The sequence below is a fragment of the Bombus flavifrons genome, chromosome 3 (assembly GCF_040668555.2).
Source record: "Bombus flavifrons isolate JBK064 chromosome 3, iyBomFlav1_principal, whole genome shotgun sequence".
NCBI lineage: Eukaryota > Metazoa > Arthropoda > Insecta > Hymenoptera > Apidae > Bombus > Bombus flavifrons.
In genome coordinates, this window is record NC_138444.1 from 11,806,577 (window position 1) to 11,828,670 (window position 22,094).

The 22,094-nt window shown below is 30.7% G+C and overlaps 7 protein-coding genes across 9 annotated transcripts; 3 read left to right on the top strand and 4 right to left on the bottom strand.

Annotated features, from left to right (window-relative positions):
• Positions 1 to 271: 271 nt before the first annotated feature.
• ValRS (Valyl-tRNA synthetase) lies at positions 272 to 5,608 on the top strand. Its single transcript, XM_069110041.1, has 18 exons — positions 272 to 800; positions 959 to 1,132; positions 1,214 to 1,341; positions 1,495 to 1,659; positions 1,725 to 1,926; positions 2,007 to 2,295; positions 2,363 to 2,487; positions 2,564 to 2,709; positions 2,786 to 2,990; positions 3,050 to 3,220; positions 3,310 to 3,431; positions 3,496 to 3,604; positions 3,679 to 3,957; positions 4,027 to 4,359; positions 4,434 to 4,586; positions 4,672 to 4,875; positions 4,953 to 5,228; positions 5,320 to 5,608. Exons 1-18 carry the CDS (start codon positions 633 to 635, stop codon positions 5,533 to 5,535), a joined length of 3,465 nt encoding a protein of 1,154 aa, XP_068966142.1. The 5' UTR covers positions 272 to 632; the 3' UTR covers positions 5,536 to 5,608.
• An 897-nt stretch (positions 5,609 to 6,505) lies between these two features.
• Positions 6,506 to 12,307, bottom strand: LOC138178320 (DENN domain-containing protein 1B). Of its 3 annotated transcripts, XM_069110042.1 has the most exons (15): positions 11,990 to 12,307; positions 11,572 to 11,727; positions 11,348 to 11,485; positions 11,105 to 11,240; positions 10,973 to 11,026; positions 10,112 to 10,369; positions 9,930 to 10,031; positions 9,603 to 9,830; positions 9,344 to 9,520; positions 9,201 to 9,233; positions 8,868 to 8,922; positions 8,614 to 8,797; positions 8,391 to 8,523; positions 7,164 to 7,817; positions 6,506 to 6,935 (listed from the first exon to the last, which is right to left on the bottom strand). In XM_069110042.1, the coding sequence occupies exons 1-15, from the start codon at positions 12,004 to 12,006 to the stop codon at positions 6,531 to 6,533; spliced, it is 2,730 nt and encodes a 909-aa protein (XP_068966143.1). In that variant the 5' UTR covers positions 12,007 to 12,307; the 3' UTR covers positions 6,506 to 6,530. The 3 variants fall into 3 exon arrangements, with proteins under 3 accessions (XP_068966143.1, XP_068966144.1, XP_068966145.1); XM_069110043.1 differs by lacking the exon at positions 9,201 to 9,233; XM_069110044.1 differs by lacking the exon at positions 7,164 to 7,817 and having other exon boundaries at positions 11,990 to 12,305.
• A 203-nt stretch (positions 12,308 to 12,510) lies between these two features.
• On the top strand, positions 12,511 to 13,915 carry eIF3f1 (eukaryotic translation initiation factor 3 subunit f1). The gene is made up of 5 exons (XM_069110047.1): positions 12,511 to 12,757; positions 12,874 to 13,043; positions 13,115 to 13,297; positions 13,380 to 13,601; positions 13,672 to 13,915. The coding sequence occupies exons 1-5, from the start codon at positions 12,649 to 12,651 to the stop codon at positions 13,843 to 13,845; spliced, it is 858 nt and encodes a 285-aa protein (XP_068966148.1). The 5' UTR covers positions 12,511 to 12,648; the 3' UTR covers positions 13,846 to 13,915.
• A 126-nt stretch (positions 13,916 to 14,041) lies between these two features.
• Arp10 (Actin-related protein 10) lies at positions 14,042 to 15,683 on the bottom strand. The gene is made up of 5 exons (XM_069110046.1): positions 15,447 to 15,683; positions 15,222 to 15,374; positions 14,848 to 15,132; positions 14,496 to 14,775; positions 14,042 to 14,417 (listed from the first exon to the last, which is right to left on the bottom strand). The coding sequence occupies exons 1-5, from the start codon at positions 15,524 to 15,526 to the stop codon at positions 14,082 to 14,084; spliced, it is 1,134 nt and encodes a 377-aa protein (XP_068966147.1). The 5' UTR covers positions 15,527 to 15,683; the 3' UTR covers positions 14,042 to 14,081.
• A 222-nt stretch (positions 15,684 to 15,905) lies between these two features.
• Rpn12 (regulatory particle non-ATPase 12) lies at positions 15,906 to 17,423 on the bottom strand. Its single transcript, XM_069110048.1, has 4 exons — positions 17,393 to 17,423; positions 16,922 to 17,040; positions 16,668 to 16,740; positions 15,906 to 16,584 (listed from the first exon to the last, which is right to left on the bottom strand). Exons 1-4 carry the CDS (start codon positions 17,406 to 17,408, stop codon positions 15,965 to 15,967), a joined length of 828 nt encoding a protein of 275 aa, XP_068966149.1. The 5' UTR covers positions 17,409 to 17,423; the 3' UTR covers positions 15,906 to 15,964.
• A 116-nt stretch (positions 17,424 to 17,539) lies between these two features.
• On the top strand, positions 17,540 to 19,944 carry eEF1gamma (elongation factor 1-gamma). The gene is made up of 8 exons (XM_069110045.1): positions 17,540 to 17,664; positions 17,791 to 17,940; positions 18,209 to 18,272; positions 18,346 to 18,488; positions 18,703 to 19,005; positions 19,082 to 19,387; positions 19,474 to 19,626; positions 19,706 to 19,944. The coding sequence occupies exons 1-8, from the start codon at positions 17,653 to 17,655 to the stop codon at positions 19,859 to 19,861; spliced, it is 1,287 nt and encodes a 428-aa protein (XP_068966146.1). The 5' UTR covers positions 17,540 to 17,652; the 3' UTR covers positions 19,862 to 19,944.
• A 645-nt stretch (positions 19,945 to 20,589) lies between these two features.
• mRpL49 (mitochondrial ribosomal protein L49) lies at positions 20,590 to 22,034 on the bottom strand. The gene is made up of 3 exons (XM_069110049.1): positions 21,900 to 22,034; positions 21,059 to 21,239; positions 20,590 to 20,973 (listed from the first exon to the last, which is right to left on the bottom strand). Exons 1-3 carry the CDS (start codon positions 22,002 to 22,004, stop codon positions 20,699 to 20,701), a joined length of 561 nt encoding a protein of 186 aa, XP_068966150.1. The 5' UTR covers positions 22,005 to 22,034; the 3' UTR covers positions 20,590 to 20,698.
• Between the last annotated feature and the right edge of the window lie 60 nt (positions 22,035 to 22,094).

The window sequence follows — 22,094 nt, forward strand, 5'->3', positions numbered from 1 at the left end:
CTCCATATAATTTCATAAACAGATCTCGACATTCATATACTACAGTCTAGGGAAAACCGTTCGAAAATTGAGTCGTGAAAATCAATATTGAAGACAAGAAGGTTCTCGTTCTACACATGCATGGCAAGTTATGAATGTCTCAGATAGAGACAAAGGCACTTGTCTACCTCACAAGAACGAAAGCTTTGTTGTCTTCCATGTTAATTTTTTACGACTCAATTTTCGGACGGTTTTCTCTGAAGAGAAAATTTCATCTGTGGTTTTAGTAAATAAGAGTTGGGACCTGTTTATATGGTCGTGCTCCATGATCCATACGTCTAGGGATTTTAGGTTTTTTATTTCTATTCCTTTGAATAAAACTATAATCTAGAACTGCAACTTAATTTTTATCTCCGTGCCACCTTGTGTTTATCGAAAGAAATGCAACAGAATAAGTATGTATAAATACACGTACTTTGTTGGGTATGTACGTGCGGTATGTGGTTACAACAATGAATTGGCTGCAGTCTCCTGTTAATAGGTAGTGTGGAGAAAGTGCGTGGTTGATGTTATAATTTTTGAAAGTGTGTCGTCAGTCGATTCATGTTACAGTAATTGAATGTTCAGAAAGAACGTAAATTAAAATTGGCAAGATGGTTGATATGAAAACTGAGGAAATAAACGGGGAAACTGAAACCCCGCAAAAGAGTGCGAAACAATTACAGAAGGAGGCGAAAAAACAGGCAAAATTAGACAAGTTCAAACAGAAACAGGAAAAGAAAGAAAGTGACAAAGCTCCAAAAATAAAAGAAAAGAACGAAGTAAGATTATTAAAATCTTTCACCTTCACCTATTTTCAATTATTAAGTTTCATATTATCCATATGGCCTTCTTTTTTTTGTTACGCAATTCGTAACCTTTTCGTTAACAAAAAAGTTTTGTTTCTGTTTTTAATTTTTAAAATGTTTTTACTTTTCAGAAAATTGAAAAGAAAAAGGAATGCAAAGAATCAGCTATATACATGGTAAATACACCTTTGGGAGATAAGAAAGATACTACATGTGCGATGCCTGATGCATACAGTCCAAAATATGTTGAAGCTGCATGGTATGCATGGTGGGAAAAGGAAGGTTTCTTTAAGCCAGAATATGGTGTATGTAACAGAAACATATTTTAATAAAGAATTAGTCCAGAGCTTGCTTTCTTTGTCTCATTTTATAATTTTTATATGCAGAGAAAGAATATATTGCAATTAAACCCTAAAGGAAAGTTTGTCATGGTGATACCTCCTCCTAATGTAACTGGATTTCTTCATCTTGGACATGCTTTAACTAATGCTGTAGAAGATGCTATTACAAGATGGTAAAATAATGCCTGAACTATAGTATAAATTGTATAGAAATATGTAGTTGATTGCGTGGAAATGTAAAACAATATAACTTGTTTTGCTCAAGTATTGTAATTTAATCATTTGTAGATAATAATCTTGTGCAAAAATTTTTTCTAATTTACAAGGAATCGTATGAAAGGACGTACAACACTGTGGAATCCAGGTTGCGATCATGCAGGTATTGCTACTCAAGTGGTGGTTGAAAAGAAACTTTGGAGAGAGGAAAAGAAGACACGTCATGATATAGGAAGAGAAAATTTCATAGAAAAAGTTTGGAAGTGGAAAGAAGAGTATGTTTAAATAGATTATGTATAATGTAAATATATGACACATCTATATATATTATACATTTTAGAAAAGGAAACAGAATTTACTTGCAGTTGAAGAAACTGGGAGGATCATTTGATTGGGACAGGGTTTGTTTTACTATGGATCCAAAATTATGTTATGCTGTTACAGAAGCATTTATAAGGTTGCACGATGAAGGTGTAATTTATAGAAGCAATAGATTAGTCAATTGGTCATGCACATTAAAAAGCGCTATATCCGATATAGAAGTAAATATCTTTGACCAAATACCAAATGACCATTAACTTTACGATTGTTTCTTTCTGAATTTAACATTTACTTTATGTAGGTTGATAAACTTGAATTAACTGGTCGGACATTGCTTTCAATTCCTGGATATCAAGAAAAAATAGAATTTGGAGTTTTAGTATTATTCGCCTATAAAGTGATAGGTTCTGAAGAGAAAATAATAGTAGCTACCACCCGTATTGAAACAATGCTTGGGGATACAGCTGTTGCTGTTCATCCAAAAGATACTAGATATGCTCATTTAATTGGAAAATATGTACAACATCCATTTTGTGACAGAAAGTTACCAATTATACCCGATGAATTTGTTGAAATGGAATTTGGAACAGGTCAGTACTACTGATCTAATAAGAATTCTTATTAAAGCAATGTTAATTTAAAATTCTTTTTTTACAGGTGCTGTAAAGATTACACCAGCTCATGATCCTAATGATTATGAAGTGGGGAAGAGATATAATTTACCATTTATTACTATCTTTGACGATAATGGAAATATTATTGGAGATTATGGACAATTTACAGTATAAAATTATACATCATGTTTTATTTTTTGATTTAAAATTGAATTGACATCTTTAACATGTTTTCTTTGTTCAGGGAATGAAACGATTCCATGCCAGAACAGCTATAATAAAAGAATTAACTGCAAGAAATTTGTTCATTGAAATCAAGGACAATCCTATGGTAGTGCCAATATGTAGTAGATCTAAAGACGTTGTTGAACCTTTGATGAAGCCTCAATGGTAGTTTAATAGTTACACATTTATAATCATTAAAACACATAATAGAATAAATTACATTTATCGTTTTTATTATTAGGTATGTAAAATGTAGTGAAATGGCTGCAAAAGCAATGGACGCAGTGAAATCTGGTGAACTAAAAATTATTCCTGATCAGTACAAGAAAATTTGGTATCATTGGATGGAAAATATAAGAGATTGGTGTATATCTCGTCAATTATGGTGGGGTCATCGTATTCCTGCTTATTGTGTCAAAATAATTAATATACCCGAAAACATAAAGGTAATTAAAATATCAAATTAAGTTTCTTTGCACTTATCATACAAATTCATATTCCTTAGTTAGATGATTATTGGGTGAGTGCACATTCAGAAAATGAAGCTAAGGAAAAAGCTGCAAAGCAGTTAGGTACAAATGTAGATAATATTATTATTGAGCAAGATCCTGACGTACTGGATACATGGTTCTCTTCAGGTCTCTTTCCATTCTCGATATTTGGGTGGCCAGATAAGGTATACATACAAATTATTTCTTTCATTAACTTACTTATGTACTAGTTAGTTTCATTGTTTAATATTAAAATAAAATAATTATACTTTAGACAGAAGAACTTGAAGCATTTTATCCTGGTACATTACTAGAAACTGGACATGATATCTTATTTTTCTGGGTGGCGAGGATGGTCTTTTTGGGTCAGAAGTTATTAGGGAAATTACCGTTTAGGTACATATTTTTATTCTTATATTTAATTTTTCATAATTATACATCTAAAAGAATGCTTTTACAGAGAAGTATATTTGCATGCTATGGTACGAGATGCTCATGGAAGGAAAATGAGCAAATCGTTGGGAAATGTTATAGATCCTATGGATGTGATTAATGGGATATCATTGGAGGTATACATTTTATCTGCCATTTCTTTTTTCACTTCGGCGAGGTTATTTGTTAGCTAAATATTACTTTCATTTAGAATCTTCATAAACAACTGATGGATTCAAATTTGGATCCAAAAGAACTTAAATATGCTATAGAGGGACAAAAACGTGACTATCCACAAGGAATTCCTGAGTGTGGGACCGATGCTTTAAGGTTTGCACTTTGCGCTTACACCATGCAAGGTCGCGATATTAATCTTGATATTCTTCGCGTACAAGGATATCGATTTTTCTGTAATAAAATATGGAATGCGACGAAATTCTCTCTCATGTACCTAGACTCTAATTTCGATTACGATGAAGACGTTCAATCGGTAAAACTTAATTTTAACACTCTTAATCATAGAAGGTTTTCAAAATTGTTACCATTTTCTTTATTGTAGACAATTGATGATGTCCGCAATGATAATATGATAGGTGATAATGATTGGTATCAAAACACTTTAAAAGAAAACTGCGTGCAAGATGCGTTAAATAATTACTTGGCAGACTATCCTTATTTAGATGGATATAACCCTTCACAAATTGACACAAAAGTTCACCAATATTTTACCACATTGGGTACTGATTTAAGAAACTATCCTCATTTACATCGTTGGTATAAACATGTGGCATCTTACAGTGAACAAGAACGATCTATGTTTCGTGTAGAAGAAGGTAAAATATTACCTCAGTGTGGTTGTAAAATACACGATCACAATAACAGTAGAAAACAGGTAAATAATATTCCAATAAATCAGTATAAAAAATCAATACACTTAGATAAAAATATCGATTTTTGTATCATTAGCTACATTGTGAAACGAATATAGACTCTTGGATGCTCTCTCGTGTAAGTTATGCAGTAAAAATCTGTGACGAAGCAATGGCACAATATGATTTTCCAACTGCCACTACTGCCTGCTATAATCTTTGGTTGTATGATTTATGTGATGTTTACTTGGTTTGTATATAATTATATATTTAAGTTTCTTAATTCATAATTTTCTTATACAATTATTATATTATTAGTATGTATTACTATTTAGGAGTATTTGAAACCAGTCTTTCAAGGTAATAATAACAAGAGACAGTATGCAGCAAGAAAAGTCTTATTTAAGACGCTAGATGTAGGATTGAGGTTGTTAAGTCCCTTCATGCCATTTATAACGGAAGAACTTTATCAACGTTTACCTCGCAAGAAGCAGCTTTATCCCAGTGTTTGCGTTAGTCCATATCCAGAAGTATCAGAGGTATTAGCATATTTTTTGTTTCATTTGTCACAACTTCTGTATATATAAAAGTATATGATTGTATGATCGATTTATAGTGTGATTGGAGAAACGAAGAAATAGAGAAAGACGTTGATTTTGCCAACAAAGTAATAAAGAATATTCGATCAGCGCGTGCAACGTATAACTTACCGAACAAAATAAAGACTGAAGCATTTCTTGTATGTAGTAGTAATAACTTGAAAGAAAAGCTTCTGGAATATAGATTATTGATAGAAACCCTTGCTTATTCTAAACTTAATATGGAGGAACCACCAACAGGATGTGCTATCATTACTGTCACAGATAAAGTTCAAGTACATCTACTATTGAAGGTAAAAATAATTATTATTACTAAGATAAATTAAAAAGCTAATGTTAATATATAGCAGTTGGGTTTAATTATAAAATTTGTACGTGTTCAAGGGTTTAATTGATCCAAAGAAAGAACTAGAGAAACTTAGCAAGAAGGAGGAGCAATTAATAGATACTATTCGTAAAACCAAACAAGCTATGGAAGTTCCTGATTATAACATTAAAGTACCATTCGATGTACAAAATAATAACAAAGAAAAGCTGAAAAATAATGAAGGAGAATTGCGACGAATCACTGATGCGTTATCAGCGCTACGTGCAATGTAACACTTAAATTATTTAGGTGTCATAATTTCACTATCACATTACTTTCTTATTTATTAAATTATATTTTATCAAACGTCTGTTATTTTTATTTATCGATGAATACTTTTATAAATTAAAGTAGCATCTAGAGATCAAAAAGATAGACTTATTTAGAAGATCAATTAGCAATTTTTTAAATTAGTATTTTATAAAATAAAATTAACAATGTAGGAAGCGTGAATAATTCTAGCATTACAAAAGAAATTGCTTTTCATATTGATTTATTATAAAGCATTGCCAATAAATGCAATAACTATGAAATTTAGTATATTTAAAATCTAACAAGGGTGAGCTATTAATTTCAATAAAGGTACTTAATTTGTTCCGATCGATTATTCTTAGTAGATTTATAATTATCAGTCATGAACAAATGCAACTAATTTATGAAAACGATTATGCTAAAGAAAAGTTTAATGAAATGATATGAATTATATGCATTACTCTATCAGTATTATCTGTCATCTTACTATAATTTTACAACGTAATTGTTATAACATTAATATACATAAATATTGTAAGAATTCATCTCAATAATATTAAATAATACTTCAAGTTGTAGCTGCATTTCATATTTCAATTAAACATATCGATTGAAACAAATTTCATAGCTAAATTTATAATTAAATCTGGAAAACTAATGACTTAGAAATTGCGCAAAATCAAATTCGAGAATATTGTAAATCTTATTCTGTCAGTTTTCAATATAAAAAATGTATAAGGATATAGTATTACATTTGTGCTACAAAGCCAAATCCAAATTGTATTCCGTTTTACCTACTGGCTAGAGAATTATAATTCATTGAACTCTATTATTATTTTACTGTAAAACTCCTATTCACAACTATGTTCTTGTAGGCGTTCGATGATATTTATGTTTACATGAATAACAAAACAAGAAAACAGTATTAACATTATATATACAATTGTGATATGTGAATAGTAATTGAATTTATTACCTATTCAAATTTTGTCCAATTATTTTGTGACTTAATGGCAGGCCCTAAGCTGAACGGACTATCGATATTAATACTGCTTTCGGATGAGTTGCATATTGTAGAATTTCTCGATGGTGAATCACCATTACTTATACTAAATTTATTAAAATCCAAACCGTAGGCTTGCAACAGATCCAAATCGCCGGTATTATCGGAAGATTTTTGTGGCTTATCGTTACTTTTGTGCAATGGTTGGAAATAAGGATATAACGGGTTGCTAAGACCTTCGCCCATTTCAGGTATATGCAATGATTGAGTCATTTGTTTAGAACTCGCGAATTCTGATGATTTAGAAAGCAATGGGTCGAAGTCATCGTTGCTCGTTGTCGAATCTAATCTAATCAAATCTGGCACTTCAGGAGATTCCTATGAACAATAACAGAAATGTTTTGTTAAAAATAAAAATATCGGCTTATTCTTAAAGAAATATTATAGCACATATTATAAAAGAAAAAAGCTAAACCTTTTTAGCAAAACAGAGGATTTCTTCATACAGGGAACGATAAATGCACAATATATGTTAAAATGCCTGTATAATGATTGTGAAAAAGTGACTATAGATTCACAAAACAAATAATGAATGATGATGTTTACCTTTGAATATGCAGAACAAGATGTACTATTGTATGCATGGGATGGAACGTGACAATTAACAGACAACGATGCATTTGTAGCTTGAAAGATGGGTGGTTGCAAATAGGAAGGCATAAACACTTTACTAGTATCAAAAGGATCATTTTCTTTCGGATAAAGATCAGAATCATGATTTGGAAAAATATTGTCGGTATAAAACGTAGAGTTTTTTGTCGAATTTTCAAGATCATTTTTACGTTGCTCTACATCAGCTTTTCGAGAATATAATGAAGTATTATATTTCATAAATTCAGTTGTATGAATCTTATGTGAAATGTTACTCGTTTGAACATTATCATTACATCTCTGTAAAGCGGGAAGAAGTAATGATTTATCGGTTTCTTCTCGCGTTTTATTTGGTTTCGATCCCATAGCATCAAATGGAAACGTGCTATTATTTGCACTAATTTGAGAATTTGACATATCATTGGTATTTAGCAAAATATTTGATTGATCAACTGGACTAATCAAAGTGGTGGAATGTGGAGTACAGGATGTAGTTTTTGTAGAAGGAGTAACAGTTTGGTTTGTGACAATTGTACTAGGTGGAGGGCCGTGCCGTATATGCCCACTCCATGCAGGTCTCAAGCTGTCTAAACTGCGCACTGGTTTCAACTGAAAGTGATGCACGAAACATTCTTATTATAAAGAATGAATAAAAAAGTGTTTAATACGATTCTCTATATATGAATAGTACATATATGCTATTTGATATTGCCATACATTCTTTATTTTACATGCACACTTAGATAATACTTCAAAACTATTTTTTTTTTTTGATTATGCTAAATAATAATTTTTCTCATAACATTTTAATATAATAGAAATCTACATGTTGTATTATTTTATATAATACATATTAAGATATCTAGAAATCATACATGCATGATTTACATATGAATATGTAATTACATGTAAATCATTATTATCACCCTAATTAATTCTATCAAGGATGATAATGAATCACGATCATTATCATACTATTGATGTTGATTGCATACAGATATACATTACAGTAAGCAACGTTTTGCGATACATTAAAATTACAAACAAGAACATTTTTACACCACTGAAGTTAAATGTTTCATATGAACTAGTGTTACCTTGATCATTGAAATATTTGCAAATTGCTTATTAGAAATTTCTATACATTTATACATAGCTAATGGAAACTAAAAATATACTCACCGTTCTATCAACGGGAGGTGTATTGGGAAATATCACATGACGGAGTTCTTGCATCAGATCAATATTCACTCTCTCTGGTGGAAAATCGGATTCTTCTGGAGAACTAGGACTTAGTGGCGAATACTGTTTCCTACTGTAATTTAAACAATGCATATTGGGTTTTGCAATAAATAATAAATATTGATATTACAAAGCAGAAACACATGAAACTATAGAAATAAACCTTGGATCGGCGAAATTACTGTTACGTATTCGAAGATCTTTTCTATAACTAGTAGTAGCTGTAAAACCATTTGGTGATTTTGGTGGAGATGTAAAATCGATAGGCCTTCTATCCGACGTAGGTGAACTAGGCGCTGATCTTGGTTGATGGAATCTCATACTAGTATCGTTTCTATTTGATCGTCCTAAGAATAGGTATAGAATTGATTGATATATCATCTAGTAAGTAAGGAAGTTTGTAAAATTTTGTCATACCTTTCCACTTTAATCCCTTATATGCTGTTTTCATATCCTTCCCTTTGTCTTTTACCTGCAAATATAATTTCTGTTAATAGTAAACGTAAAATGTAAAGAAAACTTAATAGAACTTTTACAGAAATTAATTTAGTTGATAAATAGTATAATATTAGAGCCATTGTTTTTATTGCACCGCTTTTGTTAGCAGTTATTTTTGTACACACACACACACACGCGCGCGCGCGCACACACACACACACACACAGACAGAGCGAAAGAAACAGTGATTAGTATAATTAATGAAAGAATACATAATCAAAGAAACTAATTTAATTTTTACACTAAACTTACTGATTTAACTGCATATTTTACAGCTGGATTGGCCTGGAATTGAAGGCAATCAAGAACACAAAATATGATTTGATTTCACGTATTTTAATTTGATAGCTGATCTCCGCAATGTCTTAAAACAAAAATGAATGAAAGTAACACACCTTGTCTTTCACACTGCGGAAAAATGCAGAGCTTTCCTTTCGCATAGCGTAAGTCCATTCTCGATATTGCTGCATAAATTTGCTACCAGATTTAGCAGAATAGCTGCAGGCCTCCATTTCAAATTCATCAGAAAAGCCAAGTCCCGAATTAAGCATATTCAGTCTTTCTTCTATAAACTAGAATTATTATCATTACTAAATTTATATATTTTATTCAAAATTTTTTTGATAATCAAAGAAGAAAGATATCCATTTATACTTGTTGAAATATTTGTAGTTCCAACATTTTTCTTAAAAAAGGTTGCATCGACGATGGTCTGCTCTCCACAAATGCATTCTGATTGAACGTAATACTCTGTCCTTGCTCTAACGTTAATGCGTCCCTATAGCCAGCTGTTAATTGTACTAACGCTCGTAAAAATGCCCTTGACACACCGTCTCCGAGTAGGGCGGATCTATTACGTAATGCCTTTTTCAAGTTTGTCACCTGGGACAAAGAAACTCTTTATTTTATTATTTAAGATGTGTTTCAATTCTTAAGAATAACTTTCTTATTCCACGAGTAAAGTCATTTTTTTATACGAACTACATCCTGAGGCAAAGATTCCAAATCTTGAAACGGGGACTCTACGGTGTTAATGTCGGCGTCCAATATAACTACTTCTCCTAGATCACTTTTACGTACTCTCTAAAGAATATCATGAAAAACATTGAAGAATAAACATGTAAATCATTTATTTTTATAATTAATAGAGATTATGCAAATACCTGAAGCGTTAGGGTGGGTACGCCGATCAAAAACGGCATCGGCGCCAATAAATAATCAATTAAAGACAATGGTAAAACTGGAATATATATATGTTGCCAAATCATAGGATAAATTAAGGCGTTACATGCTTGAACGCAAGCGCTTAATCTTGAAAGACGTTTTGAAGTGAAAATAATTCGACGCTCGTATAACATGGAAGCAAATATAATCATCATATTGTGGGCATCGACAGCACTATAATATTCGGTCAAGTTTCTCTAAAATCAAGAAGTTGTCACATATGCAGTTCTCTATTTAACCAGTTAACTGCAGAGTGTAGTTTTAAAAATCTCTTACAGAGTGTGTAATTAAAACCAAGCAAGTATTACACGAATATACACGTTGAACGCAGGACAAATGCTGCTATTATAAATTTTACGAAAAAAGAAAAGCAAAACGAGAAAAGATTACATTTTTACTCAATGAAAGTTAACAATTCATTGTTAAAAAAGGTATTGTTATTAAAATCTTAAAAATTGCCAAAAAATAATAAAATTCATAAACAAGAAAAATTAAGGAAAAAATTTATGAAACTCAATCGGTGTGGTATTTTTCAAAGCAAGGTACCACACAAAGTGGCACTTCGTAGGTCTAGCACCAGTAACGTGACTCCTCACGGAGTACAAATACACAAAACAATTCGAGGAATAGCCGATATACGCAGTGAAGTACTCAAAACAATTTGAGAAATGGCTGATGCATTGGAGAAAATAATCAACTCAATTTATAAGAAGAGTTTTGGGATGAAGAGTATACACGTCAAATGCAGTTAACTAGTTAAATAATTCCCCTAAACATTAAAGCTAACTTCTCTTACTTACATTCTCAGGTATGCTTGGTAATTGAAATTGTTTTGGACTTTGGCAAACGAAATTCTAAAAATTATTAATAAAAATGGATAGTATGCAATATATAATAATATATCTCAGATATAAATCTATTAAATAATTTACCACTTTAGAATTTGGTACAGGAATAGAGATAGAACTACCAGGGATGGGTACTGGACTTTTATATACAGTTTCAAGAAATTTCCAAAGATCTTCTCCAGTGCCATTGCTCATTAAAGTTGCAATATTATTTAAAAGCCTGCTCACAAACAATAAATTACATATTTAATTACATATTATATATATTTATTATATGTTACATAAATATTTATCATATCATAAGCTATAAGTAGTTAGAATACTAACTTGTAAAATATTTCATGCCATGGTAAGACACTTAAAATTACTAATGCTGTATCTGTCTTAGGATCGTGTCTGCAAAATCCAAATGTCCATTTTGAATCTATACTAGTGAGTACAAATGAAAAATGTTGCACCATCAAACTGGAAACAAAATGCAAATATTATAATATTACATTATATTTACTTTATACAACATATATTTACTTTAAACAGCTTTAAAAACTTACTTTTCAATCTCACATGGGTAGGCAAATTTAGGGACAGATTTAAGTATTTCCTCATCTAAAAAAGAAGTTGGATACTTTTGCAGTATCCAAGGTGGTTTTTCTCCCAATGGTGCAGCTACCTCGCAGAAACATTCAAAAAGATGTTGCACATTGTCCCTAAAAATATCAATATATTGTTGTAATTATAATTCTCAGTGCATAAACTCAATCTGTTGATCGTGATACATAGAACATTGATTGAGAAACACATTTGGGTAATATATTTCAAACAGGGGGTACTTTCACTTATTTTATGTATCATTATTGAAGGAGCAGTTCAATGGTATAATAAAACTATCAAGAAGAAAAATTGAACGTTTAAAACATCCGTCTAAAACGATGTCTTTTGGGAATAGTTAAAAATAAAGAATGTACTTACCTCAATCTGGAACCCATGATAACAGTGAAAAAAAAATAAGTACTTTGTATTCTCTTGACGTCTATACGTCATTGTACGTACTACATGACAGCAATGCATTCCATTTACGTAAATGTTAATGGCATTGCACGACTCGCGATCACGTTGCGTACTATTTTTCTAAATATACAGTGTACTTTTCTTCTCCTTTTTTTTTCTCTCTTCACTAACACTGAATGAGTTCTAATCGTACCACCGAGTACTGTACCACCTATTATCTTTGACTAGTAAGAGCATCTTGCATCGAAATCACGCCTACCAGATTAAATATACAATTTCCATAATTGTCATGAGAGTGCTGCATGTTGATTTAGAAGTATGTTCTTTTTTACGACGTCAACGTACCACATATCAGTTCAACTAAAATTTTTATAATTTATACAATATTGAAATAAAAAGCACCCTCTATTTTGAGTAAAAATAAGTACAAAATTTTACATTTCATTCTTTTCTTTCTTTTTTTAGTGAGATAGTTTAATGATTAGGTGATTGGATAAAGAATTAACAATTGCATATTCCTCTCTATATTAATGTTATTTTAAGCTAGAAAAAATAACGTGGCCAAGCTTTTTGTCGTATGTGATATATAGTACTGGTACAGGTATATAGAAGTGCGAAACATGGCGCTTAACCTGACTGTGAAAGTTCATCCTGTTGTTTTATTTCAAATTGTTGATGCTTATGAACGTCGAAAAGCGGAATCCCACCGTGTTATCGGTACACTGTTAGGTAATTTTTCATTTTGTATTTATATAAATGTAAAATCCCGGTTATGATGTAAGGTTGCGAGATCTGACAGTTTCTAAGTTTTACAAAAAATGTTTTTTATAAATTAATATACGTAGGTACCGCGGAGAAAGGTATGGTTGAAGTTACAAACTGTTTTTGTGTACCACACAAAGAATCTGAAAGTCAAGTTGAAGCTGATTTAACATATGGAATCGATCTGTACGAATTGAATCATAGGGTTAATGCTCAGGAAAATATTGTCGGATGGTGGGCAACTGGAAACGAGGTAATTTTCACTAAAAATAACATGTACTCTTCAATAAAAACGATAATACTTTATTGAAACAATTTTTACAGGTTACTACCCATTCTTCTGTTATCCATGAATACTATGTTCGTGAATGCAATAATCCCGTTCATTTAACTGTTGATACAACATTAGCAAACACTACTAGAATGGGAATCAAAGCTTATGTTTGTGTTCCATTAGGAGTACCTAATGGGAAACAAGGTTCTATGTTCACACCAGTTAAAGTACAAGTATGTTATATTTTGTATAATATGAATAACACAAAACAAGTATTATATGATTTTTAAACATTGACTATATTTATTTTTACAGATTACATGTTATGAGCCAGAAATTGTTGGGCTACAGCTCTGTTCTAAAACTCAATTACCAGCACATGCACAAATAACTGGTGTAAAAACAGGAGGAGGCATAGAACCAATGATGGATCTCTCCCAAATAGCAGAAGCTAGTGCTAAACTTTCATCCATGTTGGAACAAGTACTTGCATATGTTGATGATGTGTTAACTGGAAAACAACCACCAGACAATCAAGTACTTAATTGAACATAAATTATTGAAGTATTCTTTTCATATAACTGTTATAAATTATTATGTTTTTTAGGTTGGTCGTGCTCTTCTTGACATGGTACATTCAGTGCCTAAAATGTCGAGCGATCAATTTGACGAGATGTTTAACAGCAATGTGAAGGATTTATTGATGGTCGTTGCACTCTCACAATTGATAAAAACGCAGCTTCAGCTTAACGAGAAACTTACATTGCTCACAACTCTATAAATTTTGCAACATAATTCCCAAAATTCTGTAACGCAATTTGTATGAATAAAATACATTTTAAATTTTCAAATTTTTATCGTTTTATTTTATCGTTAATTACAATAATGTTTGTAGATTTGATAGATGTTAATATGATAAGTAAGAAATAAGGAATAAATAAAGTTGTTATATTTTATATACATATATAAATACAATCATTACAAAAAAGATATCACTTTATTGATTTAGGCAATGTATTAAGTTTCGCAGACGGATGATTCGTCTCTCTGATTATCTATCAAACTGACCCAATCTGGAACTCTATCAAGTTTCAAATAATTCTCTTTTGTCAGACATCTCAGTGGCAGATCTACAGTTCCATATATAGCACCGCCTAGCCATGCTGTGTAATTTGGTTTACTGGGTGCAGTATGAAACATAAATGTTTGAATTTTCAACTTTTCTGAATAAAGATTACTTTTTACAAGTGTTAAAAGCTCAGATTTAAGACGACTTGCAAAGCCTTTTGCCATTGTTGTGCCGCCAATTAAAAGTATGTTTTCTGCTAAAGTTCGTCTAATGTCTATTGGACACTACAATAAAAAATGCACTTCCTTAAACCCAGATTGAAGAAAATAAAAAATTTTAATATTTGTATATTAAAGTTATACCTGAATAATAGCATCTAGAATCATTGTAGGTATACTAAGATTATCATTATCCCTTTCCCATAGTACTTCAAATGCTTTTTCTCTAATTTCACCAGGTATATTAATACTTTTAATACCAGGGTATTTAACTGCTGGAGGAGGCTTAGGAGCATGTGCTGTTCCTAATTTAGATGATCTTTCCATAGTAGTAACAAAACACGTTCTTACTTTTATATCTTCTATATGCTTCTCTGTAATATTTACATTAGGATATATCTTCCTTAGAAATCTCATCAAATACCTGCTCCAAAAATATGAATGTTATCAAATAAGTGACATTAATACAATATTAATTATTAAATATTTAACTGACTCGTGTACAATTTGACCACCCAAAGGAAGAGCCTGCCATGCCTTTAGAATTGGTTCACCCTCATAAATAGGAATTAATGTAGCTTCCTTATATCCAACGTCCAAAACTATAGCTGAATTGATACCCAGGGTGCTGATAGTTGCTAAATGAGTAGGTAATAACATCAATGATCCGATTTCAAAGTGCCTAAATAATACTTTAACCAATGTGTCTCTAAATTGTGTCGGAGCTAATATGGATTCCAAAATTACAATCCTTGAATCCTTTGGACTTATTACGACATGCCTGTGTCAAAAGATATAATACTAATGCGCATTAGACATTAAAATAAATATGATAAAACAAAAATGGCGTGTCAAATGTACAATCTGTACCTGAAGAATAAGGCATGAAGGAATTCGACGAGTAATTGATACAAATCCTCCGTATCTTTATAATCGTAAATTCTGCGGAGTTCTCTAGTTTCTGGACACTTAATTTCCGTTCTTATTATACCGCGTGGAGTAGGTTCGCCCGCGTAACCAAATCTATTTCCAAATTATGTATTAGTAAATATTAACATATTAGAATTCTTTTTGCGTAAAAATAAATGCACGTACTTTGTGTATGCGCTACCAATATCGAATATCACCATTTGCTTGTCCGAAAGAAATCGGAGGCCTTCATAACTACGAAGCATTTTGACAGATTGTTTCTTTCTGTTATATTCCGTTATACTATTGTAACATAACCTAAAAGGGCATTGATCTAATATTAAAATAATACGAATATTATACAAATATAAATCAATTGGGAAAACCTTTAAACGTTTAGATTAACAGATGTTTCTGTCTTTATTTGTATTTAATGTTAGAAAGAAACATAAAAATTACAAGTGATTGTAAACTTGCCTTTACATTTAAAGTTTGATCAAGAAGATATGTGATTTATTACTCAAAACATAAAAAAAAGTTTCCTATCTTTGGATATTTTTTGTTTTTATGTACTTAAAATTATCATTATCTATGTATTTGTATATTTATTATTATTCTTCATTATTTGTAATAATAAACTATTAATTTGTAATAATTATATGACAAACTTTATTTATTTATAAAATACAGAAAAATTCATATATTTAAACAATCATTTCAAGTTCTCTTGCATAGTCAATTGCTAATGTAGCCAAATCTGCACTGGGAATTGGTTCTTCAGTTTTCTTTTCACTAGTTGTACTAAAGTAAAAGTAATCATCTTTCGCTAAATTCCAGTTCTTTTTTGCAGCGAATGCTTTCATATCTGCCTCAGAATTCAAGTTCAACATCCTCGAGGCATCTTGTATAGAGATCTTATCATATGCACTTTCCATACACGCTCCTATTTCATCCCGAACAGTGTTTAATAAAATATCTATGAAAAAATTGTAAGATGCTGCGGGTACATTGCCTTTTGCTAAGAATATCTTGTTATATGAACCTTCCATTAAATATTGTTCTAAACTCAAAGGATGTCTGATATAAACATTAGATTGTATTTGATCGGAAGGCAACAGTTCTAATTCTGTGTGAAATTCGGCCACGCGATTCTGAGACAGTAAGAATAAGAGATTTAAACCAAGAAGATGGTATTTATATGCAGACTCCATTAATCCTGATTTGTAATCAAAATAGTAACACTTTAATTGTGCCATATAACGTTCAAAAGAAGGTATATCTTCGGTTACTATACTCCATTGTGCACCAATTTCTAAAATATCACCTGTAATCATAATTAAATATAATAATAATGACAAAACTTTAGTAAATATTTCCTTTCAAAATTATATGTATATTAATACTTACGAGCTATAAGTAATTCATTTTGACTAGCTGTGTTATTAGATGTTGGAAGAAACATCAAATGTGTAAGACCAACCTATAGAAATTAATTGTTTAATAATTAAAATGTACTATTAGAATAATTAAAATGTATTACGTAGTCAAAATACGATGACAACACACTTTTGACAGCATAAGCAAGGTTATATTGATGTCGTTTACACATTGAAAATGTTAAAAATACTTTCAAATAACTTTATGTATTTTATATAGATCACCTTTAATTGATTAAGTAATTCACCACATTTCTTCAAATTACACGGAGTCGCCGCCCATTCTTCTTTCAAGTTTTTATATACAGGAACAACATCCTTCAACGCTGCCATTTTTGGACACACTGCAATCATACAGTATAAATTCTATATAGATACTCACCACTAAAAAAAAACTAAGATTCAAGGTGCAAGAAAACAAATTCAAATTATTTATTAATTCTATGGACACAATATACATAACAAAAATTCGATCATATAAATTGAGCTTTATGTATAATTTTTGCTATTTTATATATTTAAAAAGTTAATATTAATTTAAAAGTTTAATAGTCAATATGTAAACATTTGGAAAAATTCTTGATAAGCAAATTTTTTATAAAAGAAGTATTCAACTGTTTCACAACAGATACAAAGTATAAACTTTTAGATAATAGGAATAATACATTTAATTAATTATCACTGATAGAAACATACAGTTTATAATTAACATTAAATTAGTATCAAGATAAAAGAAATCTATATTAACTATGAAATTGAACCAGAAATATTTCTCTTATCCTAATTCCGATGTTTCGAGTTAATTGACAATTTCCAAAATATTTCATGAAAGTAGAAAAATGCGCGCGTTGTGGCTACGTCTTAAGGTTAATATCTATTGCTGTGCAGGGACTTGATGTACTTGAGAGAAACGATCTTTACCGGCCTTCAACTTCCTCTTCCCGTAACTGGATATAATGGCGTCTGGAGTAAGTTTGTCTCATGTAATTCGAACTACTAAACATCGTCATTATGATGAACAAATAGAAACATGAGTCTCAGCAGAAATGGAACTTAACGTGGTAATCAACTAATGGAGTCTCGATTTATTTCAGACACTTTACACGTACCCGGAAAACTTCAGAGCTTACAAGGTGCTCATTGCAGCTCAATATTCCGGTGCCCAAGTCAATATCGCATATGATTTCGTTTTCGGCGAAACAAATAAAACTGAAGCATTTTTAAAGAAGTTCCCACTGGGCAAGGTAGGGCTACCTTTAATTTTACATATTTTCATCCTTTATTTATGTTACGTCTTTCTTGATAAACCAGCTGGTATGTTTTCTATAGAAACATTAACAGATGAATGTTTCGTATTAAATTGTGTAAGAAATTATTATTAGAACATTAATTTTTGAATCCTTTGTTATTTGATTTATTTCTATCTTATTTAAATAATTGTGTTATTTTGTTGGTTTTTATTTTTCAGTTATTTATCAGAGATTTAATGATACATATTATTTCTTATCTTAGGTTCCAGCATTTGAAACATGCGATGGAAAATGTATCACAGAAAGCAATGCAATTGCTTACTATGGTAAGCTCATATAATATGACATTTGTATAAGTGATATTATTTGGTATATAATAAGAATTTTTATTTCTCACAGTGGCTAATGACCAGTTAAGAGGCAAAACTGATCTTGAACGTGCAGAAATCATCCAATGGTTTGGATTTGCAGATTCTGAAATCCTTCCTGCTAGTTGTGCATGGGTGTTCCCATTGCTTGGAATTATGCCATATCATAAACAGGTATGAATAAATTAATTTTTCGTAAATTCTCCATTAAAGGCAAAAATGATTGAATGTTCTAATTATTTTTGTAACTCAAGGAGATATATAAGTATTAGCATATTATTAAATGCATATGATTCTTACATATGTATCAAACAATATGCATACAAATTTAAATTCTTCTTTATAGCTTTTACAATCGAAAGTAAGTGATTTATGATAAAAATTGCAGAATGTAGAACATGCTAAGGATGATGTGAAGAAAGCACTGACTGCCCTTAATTCTCATTTACTTACACGTACTTATTTAGTTGGAGAACAATTGACATTAGCAGATATTAGTGTAGCTATGACGTTACTTCATTTATATCAGTATATTCTGGACCCAAATCTACGTAAACCGTACCAAAATGTGAATCGATGGTTCCAAACTGTCATACATCAGCCTGAGTCAATAGCTGTAATTGGTCTCTTTAAATTAGCTGAGAAAACTCTTGAGTATGATCCAAAGAAATTTGCAGAAACTCAAGGAAAAGTTTGTATTATTTCTTTTATTATTTCATAAAAATGCCTATGTGTAATATTATAATAATAAATTATAATGTTTGTAGTCTTCAAAGAAAGAGAAAAAGGAGAAGGAAAAGGAAAAGGAAAAAAAAGAATCAAAAGAAACAAAAGAGTCTAAGAAAGAAGCCGTTGAAGAACTGGATCCAGCAGATGCTGCTTTAGCCGCTGAACCTGTAACCCGAAATCCTTTTGATGCATTACCTAAAGGCACTTTTGATCTTGATGATTTTAAAAGATTCTATAGTAACGAAGACGAACTGGAGTCTGTACTTTACTTCTGGCAAAAGTTCGATTCGGAACATTATAGTATTTGGCTTGGCGAATACAAATATAACAATGAACTAACAAAGGTAAAACAGGAATGTTTAAATAAGAACAGCATCATATTTTTATTATGTCTCTGCATTTTGATATATTTTTTATTTATTTTTTACAGGTTTTCATGTCTTGCAATCTCATAAGTGGAATGTTTCAACGATTAGACAAAATGCGAAAAGCCGCATTTGCGAGCGTCTGTCTCTTCGGTATGGAAAATGACAGTAGCATTAGTGGTATTTGGATTTGGCGTGGACACGATCTTGCTTTCACGGTTGGTGCTTTTCTTTATAACGTTTATTATATTTTTGTAATTCTGCAATTCCAAATAACAATCACATTTTTTAAAACAGTTGTGTCCAGACTGGCAGGTAGATTACGAATCATACACTTGGACTAAATTAGATGCAACTAAAGAAGAAACAAAACAACTGGTTAAACAGTACTTCATCTGGACCGGTACTGATAAGGAGGGACGTAAATTTATTCAGGGAAAAATTTTCAAGTAAAAATTTGCCATATGCTTATTATTAAACAGAACACTTTGTTCGCATGAAATAAACGTAAAAAATCTGATAAAATATTATCAAAGTTTACATGCAAACCCTTAGAATCCTGTATTGAAATAAGGTGATTTACAGAAAAAGAAGAATGTTCCTTTCCATAGGTCACTATTCTAACAACTTGATGCTTTTATCTTTTAAGTTTATATCGCGTTTGTATTGAAATATCATTCTAAAATTAATTTTAACGCACTTTTTTCAGTATTTGGATTTATTCTAACATCGTACGAATATCGTTAATTTTGCAATGAAATACGATGGACATAATATATCATCTCGGCATATATATTCGTAGAAATTCCTTCTTCATACAATGCGTTAAATTATTTAATTTATAAATTGCTTTTAATGTATGTCATAAACAACAGTAATTTAATAGTACTTAAGAAGTTACTTTGTTCATTTGTTATTGTTTAATAAAAAAGCATATAGCATGATTTTTGATAGAAACAGAAAAATTATGAATACACTATACACTTAAGTATGCTGCTATACGTACTATAATTCATCTTCCATATACTAGTTTGTGTGAACTATAGTTTCAAATATAATGCATATTTTTACAAAAAATGAAGTTGTTGATTTTTCGACTATTACAATAAATTTCTATATTTCACACACTTTGTATTGATATTTAAATATCAAATATTCTAAATATTCTAAAAGAGCACAAAGATCGTTTCAATTATTTATTTTCAAGTTTCAACAAATAATTACAATAACAAAATGTTCTTTATATTATATTTACAAAAAATCGCTTGTTTACAACAAGTATTATAATATTTAAAACCCTTTTTCATCCATCCACTCTTTAACAATATTTACATAATCTCCTCTGAATACAATTTGTCCCAACAGTTCATTTGTACGAATACCAATTGGTCTGCATGCCTTTTCCTGTAAATATTGCTTTAATTCCGATTCTAATGCCCAAATATCTCCATGAATTTTACGAACAATGGTCAATCTTCGTAATCCTCGTTGACTAATTTCAAGATAAACAGGTTGCATATAATTTCTTGTACGTTGTATATAGTATGGATATTCATGTGGTTTGGCTATTAAATAATTAAATAAAATAGAAAATTTTATTATAAATTTTATTGTAACATATATATTAATACATTACTGAAAACAACTTACCAACAGGTGGTTTCCATCCAGATGGATATTCCTTTTTTTCTAGGTAAGGAGTAGGTATGACTTTTGGTTTGAGTAAACGTTCTACATATTCCCATTCTTTTGGATCTTTTGATACTTCATAATCAGTATAGTTGGAAGGGTCTGTATATTTGGGTGAACTATTGTAGGAGCTCCATCTTTTCTGCATATAACACAATATATTTCAGATAAAGTTTTTCATTAAAATTGAATCATACATAATGATTATTATGAGAAGTAAAATGATTTTTCCAATGATGTATTATTGTTTAATATCGTTATTACGGTTATATAAATATTTGTAGGTCATTGTATAAAACCAGATAAATAAAAATTTTATCACAAATATATATCAGCCTTCATTCCAAAGAAGTCTATGTTTCTAAATTTTACTAAATATGTTTTAATTTATCTCATACATTTTTCTTCAGAATAATATGGCGTACATTTCATTTTGCACAATATTTTCATCTCTAACAGATTTTGCTATTCAACATTCATTTCAGAATATCCATTAATCTTTACGTTCCTATCTTTCAAATAATAGAGATTTACAACAAAAATTAGCAAACGCAAAAATACCTTGTTGATCTATGTACGAGCGTTCCTGACATTAGAAAAAAAGAGCAAAACAAAATTCCTCAAAGATAAAAGTAAATAAAAACCGCAGACATAAATACCTCGCGTGACTTGGGTCTAGCATGGCCCTTCGTTGCTTTATCTCTAAAGTAATCATTATGGAAACGTATAAGAGCTTTCGCGGGAGCTTATCTTAATATTATTCCTAATATTAATCTCAATAAACTACATTAACGTAAAATACCTGAGTAATAACTGGCAAAACTCCGTTTGATGAATAAAGTTCATTAGAATAGGAGAGGATAATCGTGGAAAGTTTCGAGCGTGTGAAAAGTCGAAGGGCAGCCATTTTGACTTGAGTAAATAAGGGTCGGTGGCCGCCATTGGTGCGCACGGGCGCGTCTTCCTTTTCGTTCTCGTGCCAGATCGGATATTTCCC

Excerpts from the sequence above, each read along its gene's own strand:
- ValRS (XM_069110041.1), top strand. The coding sequence starts at position 633 with ATGGTTGATATGAAAACTGAGGAAATAAACGGGGAAACTGAAACCCCG. Across the intron at positions 1,342-1,494 it reads GAAGATGCTATTACAAGATG|GAATCGTATGAAAGGACGTA; the intron begins GTAAAATAATGC and ends CTAATTTACAAG. Across the intron at positions 1,660-1,724 it reads GTTTGGAAGTGGAAAGAAGA|AAAAGGAAACAGAATTTACT; the intron begins GTATGTTTAAAT and ends TATACATTTTAG.
- LOC138178320 (XM_069110042.1), bottom strand. Across the intron at positions 10,032-10,111 it reads TACCCACCCTAACGCTTCAG|AGAGTACGTAAAAGTGATCT; the intron begins GTATTTGCATAA and ends GATATTCTTTAG. Across the intron at positions 8,798-8,867 it reads TAAGGGATTAAAGTGGAAAG|GACGATCAAATAGAAACGAT; the intron begins GTATGACAAAAT and ends ACCTATTCTTAG.
- eIF3f1 (XM_069110047.1), top strand. The coding sequence starts at position 12,649 with ATGGCGCTTAACCTGACTGTGAAAGTTCATCCTGTTGTTTTATTTCAA. Across the intron at positions 13,044-13,114 it reads GGTGGGCAACTGGAAACGAG|GTTACTACCCATTCTTCTGT; the intron begins GTAATTTTCACT and ends CAATTTTTACAG. Across the intron at positions 13,298-13,379 it reads TCACACCAGTTAAAGTACAA|ATTACATGTTATGAGCCAGA; the intron begins GTATGTTATATT and ends TTATTTTTACAG.
- Arp10 (XM_069110046.1), bottom strand. The coding sequence starts at position 15,526 with ATGCTTCGTAGTTATGAAGGCCTCCGATTTCTTTCGGACAAGCAAATG. Across the intron at positions 15,133-15,221 it reads CTTCATGCCTTATTCTTCAG|GCATGTCGTAATAAGTCCAA; the intron begins GTACAGATTGTA and ends CTTTTGACACAG. Across the intron at positions 14,418-14,495 it reads TTCTAGATGCTATTATTCAG|TGTCCAATAGACATTAGACG; the intron begins GTATAACTTTAA and ends TTTTTATTGTAG.
- Rpn12 (XM_069110048.1), bottom strand. Across the intron at positions 16,741-16,921 it reads AATTACTTAATCAATTAAAG|GTTGGTCTTACACATTTGAT; the intron begins GTGATCTATATA and ends TAATTTCTATAG. Across the intron at positions 16,585-16,667 it reads AAATGAATTACTTATAGCTC|GTGATATTTTAGAAATTGGT; the intron begins GTAAGTATTAAT and ends TTATGATTACAG.
- eEF1gamma (XM_069110045.1), top strand. Across the intron at positions 18,273-18,345 it reads CAATGCAATTGCTTACTATG|TGGCTAATGACCAGTTAAGA; the intron begins GTAAGCTCATAT and ends TATTTCTCACAG. Across the intron at positions 19,006-19,081 it reads TTGCAGAAACTCAAGGAAAA|TCTTCAAAGAAAGAGAAAAA; the intron begins GTTTGTATTATT and ends TAATGTTTGTAG.
- mRpL49 (XM_069110049.1), bottom strand. The coding sequence starts at position 22,004 with ATGGCTGCCCTTCGACTTTTCACACGCTCGAAACTTTCCACGATTATC. Across the intron at positions 21,240-21,899 it reads TTTTGCCAGTTATTACTCAG|AAAAGATGGAGCTCCTACAA; the intron begins GTATTTTACGTT and ends TGTTATATGCAG. Across the intron at positions 20,974-21,058 it reads TGGATGGAAACCACCTGTTG|CCAAACCACATGAATATCCA; the intron begins GTAAGTTGTTTT and ends ATTATTTAATAG.